This window comes from Pundamilia nyererei, unplaced genomic scaffold (genome assembly GCF_000239375.1).
Source record: "Pundamilia nyererei isolate P.nyererei 1_Seehausen unplaced genomic scaffold, PunNye1.0 scaffold00058, whole genome shotgun sequence".
Classification (NCBI taxonomy): domain Eukaryota; kingdom Metazoa; phylum Chordata; class Actinopteri; order Cichliformes; family Cichlidae; genus Pundamilia; species Pundamilia nyererei.
In genome coordinates this window covers 1,501,993-1,512,190 of record NW_005187459.1, presented here as the reverse complement: position 1 = coordinate 1,512,190, position 10,198 = coordinate 1,501,993, and the positions used below count along the sequence as shown (strand labels likewise).

At 45.8% G+C, this 10,198-nt stretch overlaps 1 protein-coding gene across 4 annotated transcripts in view; it reads right to left on the bottom strand.

Annotated features, from left to right (window-relative positions):
* LOC102193857 (prospero homeobox protein 1) overlaps positions 1 to 10,198 on the bottom strand; it is a 31,026-nt gene that overhangs the window by 14,388 nt on the left and 6,440 nt on the right. For all 4 annotated transcript variants that reach the window (XM_005734411.2, XM_013911217.1, XM_005734410.2 and 1 more), the window contains 2 exons: positions 6,701 to 8,755; positions 2,694 to 2,801 (listed from right to left, as the gene is read on the bottom strand). In XM_005734411.2, coding sequence (XP_005734468.1) covers positions 2,694 to 2,801; positions 6,701 to 8,689 — 2,097 coding nt within the window. In that variant the 5' untranslated portion in view covers positions 8,690 to 8,755. The remainder of the gene's footprint in view (positions 1 to 2,693; positions 2,802 to 6,700; positions 8,756 to 10,198) is intronic.

Here is a 10,198-nt window from a genome sequence, read left to right as displayed (position 1 = left end):
CACACACACACACACACACACACACACACACACACACACACACACACACACACACACACACACACACAGCATATAGGCATATATAAAGGTGTGTGTGTGTACGTGCACTCACTTGGCTGAGAGGCAGATGAGAGAGAGACAGTGAAAGCGTGTTTCTCACACTCACACTCGAGAGCCTGTGAAAGGTCAGCGCTTAGTGTTAAGAGCACAAGATAGAAAGCGCCGCACACACGCTCACACGCATGTTGTGCTCATGCACAAACGCATACTTAAGACCACAAAAGGAAAACACTGCAGTATCTTTAATCTGAACCATATTAGTAGCCTGCCAAAAGTATTCCAGTGCTTTGACTGTCACTCACAAACTTCACACGCACATCATTCATATTTATGTAGACTGTTTTAAAGTAGATTTTGTTTTTTGTGGTGTGGGGTTTATTCAGATGTTATTCAGATGCTGAAAGGCATGCACATGAAAGGCCAAACTGTCTCTCTCGCCAACATTTTCTCTGATATGGTGGTCAACAATGGAGCAGAAAGCACACAGATGACCTCAGAGCGCTAAGCTACCATCCAGAACAACCGGAGAGGAGAGCAGAAAGACAGAGAAGCCTGTGCGGGCCTCCCTCGCTCTCTTTCTCGTTCTCCCGCTCTCTCTCTCGTAAGCCCCTTCACAGTCATCAGGGCTTTCCAACGTTTCCTGTTTTCGCAGGAGTGAATTGTGGGAGATAATCTCTGGCTGCCTATTGGCTGACTGCACACAAAAAGCGGCCCTGGAAAGCGGGCTTTTGTTACTGCGGTGACTCAAAATCCAGCCGCTGGCTTTTCTTTCTCCCCGGCCCCGCCGAGGCGCACATACCATGCCACACCATCAGCGAAAAAAAGAAAGGAGAAGGAATGACATATAGAAAAGAGAAAAACCGTCCTGGCCTCTGCTGCCGCCACAGCACATGACTGGCCCAAATGCTGAGGCTTGTTGCTAAAAGCCACAGAGAGATGGACCAGAAAAATAAAAAGTGCAGGTGAGGGAGGTTGTGGCTGCTTGAAAATGAAAGCGAAATGTAGAAAAAGCAGCAAAATCAAAGCTACCTATAATTCATATACTGTAAAGCCAAAGTACAATAACTTTAGCTGACTTTATTAATTGACTGAATTAATAAAATCTAATATTTCATTATTCGCCAATCATTATAACAATATCCGTAACAATAACAGAGATGTCTTCGAGCTAGTGGGAGGATATTCTGTCATATCAACAATGGAATCGTGACAAAACATTTAAAAAAACACCTCAAAGTAAAGAAAGAAAGTCATAAAAGAAGCTTAATGAAGGGGAACAACAGTCATTGCGTCCTCCACTTGTTAGGGCAACCCATTTCCCACGTTCACAGGGTTCTTGACAGTCCAGACTTGATTAGTCAGGACCCGATTAGCCTTCACGACTTTTTGTCTGAAGACAACCACTCGCTAAGAGGCTGCGCGGGGTGAATCTAATTAGATGGTCTCATTCCCATACATGTCTTCTAACTTACAGCTCGAGTCTATTGTCCTCCTCTGGAAACAAAAACAGACCAGTGTGTGACTCATAATCCCCTTAATTATCTTGACCTTGTTTAAGTATCTGATGAGGCCATTCATGAGGAGAGGCCACCTCCATGGGAATGATTAGTCACTGGAGCAAAATGGTTAAAAGCCTTCAATATTAAGTGTTTGCGCTGTTTAAAAAAAAAAAAAAAAAAATAGAACAGGAAAATTGAAATCAGTCTGAAGCTGTAATGTTGTTGTCTTTTTGTTTTTTTTTAAAATGATGTGAGAATTTCCAAACATCCAAAGAAATCACGAGTGAAAGTCAAGTGAACCGCGAGTCACGGTTGGTGGTGACGGCACACAAGAGCAGAGGGGAGAAAAAAAGGGAACCGTTATCTTCTGATTTGAATGAGAAAACCTGGGTCTGTCACAGTGTTTACTCCTCTGTGTAGTCCAAAAAGAAGCACACATACATAAAAAAAACCAACGATAACACAAAACAACCATGTTATCTACAACGGCCATTGTGTTACTGGTCCTTTTTTTTCTTGTGCAGTATTGTTCTTCCTTTTCCAAATTTTTCGTTAAACTCCCAAGTGGCGCTTGCACTTATCCCTTCCGTCTTCCCCGACTGAACTTGTTTGCTTCGCCTCTCCCTCCATTAAACCGTCCTCCTTACACCTGCTCAGATAACCACTCCTCTGTCTCTAGGCTCCATCCTCCTCTCTGCCCTCTCCACCCTTCCATTACTCATCCCGGTCTTTATCTTTAGAATACTTATAGGCTCTACAGCTCCCTCACGTAAACCCATTCCACTTCCTCTTCTTTCGTCTTTTGCATAAAGCCAATGCCTTAGTAAAGGAAACAACATCGTTTTAAGGGAAGACAAGTGCACATTGTTCGTGGCAACCGAAGCTGGCATATCACAATTAACAAATCAAACTTCCCCTTTTAAAGCAGGTGTGTTGGAAGTAGAGAAGAAACTGGAGCAAAAGACAAAGTCGGAGAAGGTGTCTGCCTGTCTTTCATTTGTTACACACGAGACAGCAAACAGAGAGATCGTCAAAGCAACATTAAAAGCAAATTATTGAAGGGTGTCTGGCAAAAATGGAAAGGTTTGTAAGGTCAAAGAAAGTCTGTAGATCATGAGCATGTTTTGGACTCACCTTGACATCAGAGAAATACATCTTGAGCATGTTAGAGCTTGGGTAGCGGGTATAGAAAAACATGAGCTTGGCCTTCTTCAGATGATTTGGGGAGAGACCTTCTTGGATCTGAAAACAGCTGGTATTAAGGAAAACGACAGTAGTTTGAGGGGGGAGAACATCAAAAATAAACTTCTACATCAAGCAAACACAGACATTGCCACAAACTAGAACTTGGTAATAAATGGCAGTAATTTTGGCAAGAAATAATCATTTGGATGGTGGGTAACCAAATTTCCTTTTAGGCATGAGTGCGGGGTTACTGCAGAGGGGGGTTGAGGAGGCTGAAGACAGTGCACCAAAGCAGAACCATTTGCTTGCAATTAGCATCGTGCGTATCAGGTGTGAGAGCGTCACGGTAAATAAAAAGCTGGCCAGCACTACAGCTCTTGCTTTTACATAAGGAGGCTCATTTCACAGTCAAAGCGAGCAAACGCCTTTGCCTACACCCTGTGCTAACCTCCGCCCCCCCCTAAAAAAAGGAAGAAGAAAAAAGGAGACATTTGCATATCACAGACAAAGACAGCAGTTAACGCCAGTGACGGGCAAGAAGGCCTAATGGCTTGGCGACAGCACATGCCAAGCCTGAATATGACTGTCTGATGTTGGCTTCATATCAGTGACAAAACAAGGTCTAGGAGATAGTCCTGAACACCGGCACGAAAACCCAGCTCGTGCTCACAGAGACTATATTCAAATACACGTCAGATTCCCTCGTCTTCCTAATGGATCGCCTGGATTGAGCAGCAGCGAGCGGATGGAGATGGGTTGGTGGGGGCACCTTGAGGGATAGCATGGTTCCAGCCTTCAATTACATCCCCCTCCTCCACCCCCTTGCTCCACCCCTGCCCCCCAGCTCCTGTGATGCTGCCAAACCCTTGGAGGAGCAAAAGAAGGAGGAGGAGAAGGAGAAGAGGGGCTCTGAGGCTTTGGACTCAGCCAGTGATGGGGAGAATGAAACACATCTGCGCCACCGAACGGCCCAAGCCATTTCCATGGTGAATTAACGGCCGTATAATGCAACTGATAATATCAATCTGGAGGATAAGACATTGAAAAGGGAACAGGGGATGGGGGGCGGGGGAACGTGTTAAAACCCCGGGCTGTTTCAACAAGGGTTTTCATCAGCGAGGCAGGGATTTATATCACACAGGAGATACAGCTCTAAGTTTTCCCGAAGACTGTTTACACTTGAGCGGACAGGATACATTGCTCGACATAATTTATGATGAACCGGGGTGACTGCGGCCGTTAAAATCAGTCAAGTGTCCAGATGTAGCTGTAACTATAGAGCGGGAAGAAGGCATCAGCTGCTCGATTGGATTGCCCTTGGCCTCGGGGTTACACGGCAAAGCCAGCAAATGCTGAACCACGCTGGGTTGGCTCCTTAAAGACCCTGTCTACTTTGTGTGATTCAGTAAGAGAGAGAGAGAGAGGGGAGAGTCAGTTGTATACGCAGCGAGGGTCTTGTGGGGGAAACCCTGGCAGGCTGGTGTTACTCTGACAGGCCTGGCCAAAAGAGCAGCACTTCACTTTCCACACCACACCATCTGCTCCGAGTGGAGGGGATACAATGGGATCCTCAGACAGAGCGAGCGAGAGGGAGAGGCAGAAGGAAAAGAGATCTCTGTTGCAATAAGGCAAGGTGGGATTTGTTTGAAGCCACGCTTTTACACTTAGATTAATTTGTTTTTGCTTTTTCAATTAGTATACGGGTCGCTTCATCCCCCCCACCTCCACCCCCCCTACGTCCTTATCGCCGAAATTAAAATTTGTTCTAAGACAAAGATGTTAAGGTCTCACCTCTCCGGTTATATCACCATACCACCTCCACTGAGCCACCAATTAAGAAGCTTCATATTTCCTAATGAGACATTTCTATTTCCAATTCACTCACAGCTTGCAAATGTAATTGTGATTGGACTTAGGGGTGGTGTGCAAGGCTATTATTTTGTCATGATGGTGCACTCACACCAGCTGGCCCACTGTTCGCCTGCCACATCTGACAAGACATCATCATTCTCACAACACTTCCCCAAAGCCCAAAGTCATGAGAGGAAAATAGCTGCTCTACTTCCTAATTCCAGGTGTAAGGACAAGAAAATTTGGAGTCGGACTGTGAACAAATGAGGAAATTGATAGCAGCCATCTGCTCCACAATACTGCCGAGACCTGGTGAACTTGAACACACCTCGCAAAATGTCTGACAAGCTGTCCCTGACTTCTGAGGCTTAGGGAAAAAAAAACAACACACTAATGGAAGCTGCTATAAAAACAGATGCAAATTCAAACAAACAAATTCATACATGTCACGCTAATTAAAATAAAGAATGCGCAAAACTATATCTCGTAAATGGCCAACTTTGCTTCGAAACCTGTGGATTGAGAAATAAAATATGAAAAAAATAAAAACAAGCACATGTCAAACACATGTGGACATGTTCTTTCGATTCTTTTCCATTTAAGAGTACGTCTGTTAATGCCCTGAATTTATAAATGCTACAATGAAAGCCACAGCATCTGGCATATGTGGTTTGATTGTTCTCTACTTTCTCTCAGTCTCTGTATGTCTCTCTCTTTTCATCCCTCCATCGGGAGCTCGTAGAAGCAAAGGATTATGGATCTCTGGAAAGCGTTCACCCTTGGGTCAGAAGACAAGACAAGGCGAGGTAATGAAAGATAAACAGCTCGCTGCAAACACCTGTTAACGTCCGCTTCAAAGAAAAGACAGAAAGGAGGGAGGAGGGGGGTGTGGGGGGTTGCAGGGAGGGAAAACAAAAAAAGAAGTATTTGGCTGCCAAGCAACAGCCGAAGGGCCCCCCGGGCTGTTGACAGATCTTTATGAAATGAAAAAAAGAGAGAAGAAACGACAATGATTGTGGGCTTTTTACAACAGCGATGGATGATAAGAGGAACACAAGAGAAAACACAAGCAATCATAAATATACATCTTTCCCGAATCCTCGGGCAAACCTTTTGTGACACGCACACACAAAAAGACACGCACACACGCATCCACGCACACAGACACACAAAAGGCTCTGCACTCAGGTGTGCACAAACGAGGGAACCAAAGTGTTAAGTGTACATATTCACTCGCTAATAATATCGACAACAGGTACAAAGCGGTAGGATTAATTAGTTAAGCACATAATGAATGTTAATGATACGAAGACAAAAAAAGGTAGTGTGACGCCAATCAAACTTTTATGAGGGTTAAGGGGTGTTGGATACTTAGGGACTAAGGAGGTACACAGGAAACGGAGAAGGCACTGAATGTTTAAGCTATTAGTCCCGTGTCCCCAGGGGATTCAATTTGAGCCTCCCATAGGGGATAGCCTCTTTATCCACAGGGCATGATTGGGGCACACAGGGGTTAAACTATAAGGCAGGCTATATAACACTATTGTGTGCCAAGTTCCAGGAAGCTATTCCCCTCCTTGTTCTTCCAGGCCATTTTTATAAAGAGAATTGGGGTGGTTAATGTCGTGGGGGGCCTAATCTTTTGCGAGTAAGCGATATGTGACAAGAAGGCTTTTAAAGCACTTAGGTTTGAAGATGGAGGAAAAAGCTGTAGGGTGCTGTGAGAAGGAAGAGGTATGAGTGTAAAAATAAATACAACAATGCAGTACAATGGAGAGGAGAACAGCAGTGGGAGGAAAAGTGATTCATCAACAATTTCTCAGTTTCTTAGGCTAGTTTCAAACATACTCAAAAAGATTTGATTTTTAACTCTTTGTGGCTCAGATGCAGTGTTTCGAACCTGTATCTATGGGGAATTACCACCAGAAATCAGATTTTTTCCCCCCCCTGGCTTACAGAGGCATGAGATAGTCTGATGCCTCTGTAAGTTGGGACCACACAATGTTAAAACATTTATTTATTTGGCCTTTCAAGCGTCAAACGCAGCTGAGACCGATAACACGCGCACACTCACATGCACACCACCCTGATTTGTTAAAGGATACATTGCTGCCTGAGTAGGGTGAGATGTCAGCCATGTCCTGGAGATCACTGCACTCAGACTTGATGAGGGACAGGGAGAGCCCCTCGGCTGTGCTGCCGGGGTGTGCTGGAGAACAAGAGCGATGGTGGTGCCCCAGGTGATGACCTGACGACATCTTGGTCCTCAAGCTGGTGCTTTCCCTGGACAGGTCCATGGAGTCTGGTGAATTACGGTCCTTGCCTGTATAACTACCTGGGGGTGCGCCAAGAGGACTCTGGAAAGGGTAGCCCATGAGAGGCAGTGGAAAGGGGTGTCTAAATGATGGGGGGCTGAAGCCCATGGAGGCAGAGAGTGAGGAGGGGTGAAGGGCGGGGTGGTGGTTTCCACCGTGGGCACCCACAGCTGAGGCCTGGTGGTGGTGCTCACTGGGTGTTTTCCTCACTACTAAGGGCAGTGCCTCAGTTTGGTCATTGGTTGCGCCGGGGATCCCGGGCATGCTGGTAAAGGAGTCGAGCGGATTGGGAATGATGACATCGCCAAAGCACTGCAGCCTCTGGTTGGCGGTGTGAAAGTTGGGGTTGTCTCCATTGACAGCAGTAGGAAATCTTTCAGGAGGTATGGAAAGTGTAGGAAAGGCTTGCTGAGGTGTAGGGCGTGGAGGCTTTGCAAACACCTTAACCACTGTGTCCACCACCTGGGTCATGGCAGAATTGAGTTCCTGCTTCAGCGTTTCTGCCAGCTGTTTGCCTTCAGCATGCATCGAGGAACCCGGACCTCCGTGTCCTTTGTTCCTGCTAAGCCCTTCTCTTCTTGGCTTCTCTCTGTCAGCCAGCAGGGCTTGCTCCTGAAGCAATGCCCTCGCCCTGTCTATGAAATGGCCCGGATCCAGGTCAGACATCTCATTGTCTGAGCGCAAGTCATCTCCACCCCGATCGTCACCTCCGTTATCAGACCTGGCTGGGCTGTCCTCTGACATGTTTCCTATGTCATTGTGGAGGTCGTTGTGTTCTGAGTCATCAGTTGAGTCGTATATCTGAAAGAACTTCTCCTGCAGCTGCCGTAGTTGCTTCTGCATGTCCTCTAGCTGCAGTTTGAGCTGCCGTCGCTCTTCCTGCTTCTGTTCCTTTCTCTGGCATACCAGCTGGGTGAAGCTCTGCTGTTGCTGCTGTGGCAAACGCTGTTTACGCTTGTTCTCTCGGCTACTGCTGCACACCTCGCCTCCCCGTGGGCTGCTGGGGGCCTGCTGTTGAGACTGAGGCGGTGGGCAGTCCAGCTCCATGTCCCGTTCTCCATCCATATCATGGTCACGCTCATGACGGGTAGCAGCAGGTACTACCACGCTGGGGGAATGGCTCATGCCACGGATAATGTTCTCTACGCGAGCTCTCTTGGCACGCAGGTGTTCATCATTGAGACGTTCTATGTCAAAGGTGGCCAGGCCAGGAGGACGGCCAAATGGTGACAAACACTCTTGTGGGGTGCTGTCCTGGGAGGAGTTACTGCAGGCATCCTCTTGGGGAGCATCAGAACTTGCATTAGAGAGCCCTGATCCAGGGAAGCCAGAGTCCCCTCTATCACCCCGGTCCCCTCTTTCTCCCCTCTCGGGCCCTCCTCCATTTTTGGCGATGTTATTCTTGAGAAGCTGAGAGATAATGGTGGTGCCAGGGAAGGGCATCATGGTGTCCTCGTATGAGTTGGCCCTCTTCAGTAGCTTTCGGAGTACATTGGACTTGGACTCACTGTCACTAGCTGACACAACGCCAGGCCCACCATGTGGCTGCACAATGGAGCACTCCATGGAGTCGGTGTCTGATCCGTGGTGAGAATGAGAGCTCAAAGAGTTCATGGCACTAAAAATGGCTGCTTTGGCGCGGGCAATGTTATCAGTGGTGGCTGTGGTGACTGCTGCTGTGGAGGAGGATGTGCTGCCCACGGTCCGCTTAACACCAATGTCCACACGTCTTCGCTTGGTCTGTCTGTTCAGGAGGGAGTCGCTGTCATGGTCCGGCATCACGGGCTGCTGCTATTGGGCCATATCCCACACACCCAGTCCTCTAGGATCAAAGCCTCTGAGTACCTGGAGGGGGGGAAAAAATCACAGCTGCATGACTCACCAAAGTGAAAAATATTTTCAGAATCTAACTCCCTCACTTCGGCCTGTCCTTAAGCAAGAACCAAAGCTGTACCAAAAAAAAAAGAAAGAAAAAAGCTTAAACATTTTTTCATATACTGAAAAAGTCAGAATCCGTTAACCTCTAGAGAATTGGAGTAGCCGATTCGATGGGTCTAAACTAAAGATATTTTTCTCAAAGCAGCAGGGAGTACCTCGTCTTAGTTTCTGCAAGTGATGAACGTTAAACATTCATGATTACATTTAGGTAGTAAGGACACAGGGCTAAAGGGAGACGGGGTCAGAATTAGGCCTTGGCTTGACATTCCAGGGCAAAGTCCTACATTTTATCCTGTCCCATGTTGCATGCTGCGCGACACTGAACCAATTCCCACGGAACACAAAGCTGCATAAAATTATGATAATTACTTAAGTACTTGTCCTCATTTCCATGATTGTGCAGTGAGAGCCAACGTAGGAGCTCACAAAATCAAATAAAAAGAAACAGGGTTAAGATCATCAAAAAACAAAAAAACATGCAGGAGGAGGCCATACACATTCTACATATCACTGCACACACTTTACTGAAGCCTAAAATGCTGTCGGTCAATTCAACAAGAAATTTCAAAATATTTAAAACCACGTTTAGTCTTTGCGCAATTGTAAAAGTCCTGCATTCACATTAATCAATATGGCCATCATATCGTACTCAATGGGAAAAGTGACACAAAAAAAGAAACACAAAATAGGCCTATTGATTATGGTGCCAGCATGAGCTCACTTCTGTGTTTTTTGTTTGTCTTTTCATCTGGCAAGGGCAGTTAATTCTGCTCAAATGAATAGGTCACGCGGGTCAACTCTGGCAAGGAGCAACTTAAAGCGCTCTTACAAAAAACCCTAATGCCCTTCTGAAAGCAAAACGTTTTGTCAGTACAGGTCTGCATCAATAATGCTATGTAAGCAGCGGTGGCAGTGCCTCAGTCAGAGCCATATCAGATGCAGCCTATCTCAAATGTTATTGTCAGAAACAATTTAATATTTCTGTAAAAAAAATTACATATTTTGAGGTGAGTAATTTGTGAATTGTTTCAGTGTTTTCTTAGGATAAAAGTGTAGGTGGACATTTTTATTTTTATTTTTAAACAAGACAGTTTTTGTCAGGACTCGCAATGGCTCAGTCAGAAAATGATAAAATCGAATGAATTTAAGTTAACTTAATTTTTTATAGTGTGCAAACATAAAAAATATTGATTTGGCTCACATGGAAATGCAGCTGCAGTCATGTCACATGGCGGATTTAGATCTATGTTTATAATTTAACATTCAAAGGCATTCATTTCGAAGGCTCTCTTTGAAGTGCAAGTGAAAGCAAACAGCAGGAGAAATTTCTCTCTTTTGATTCAGGAATAC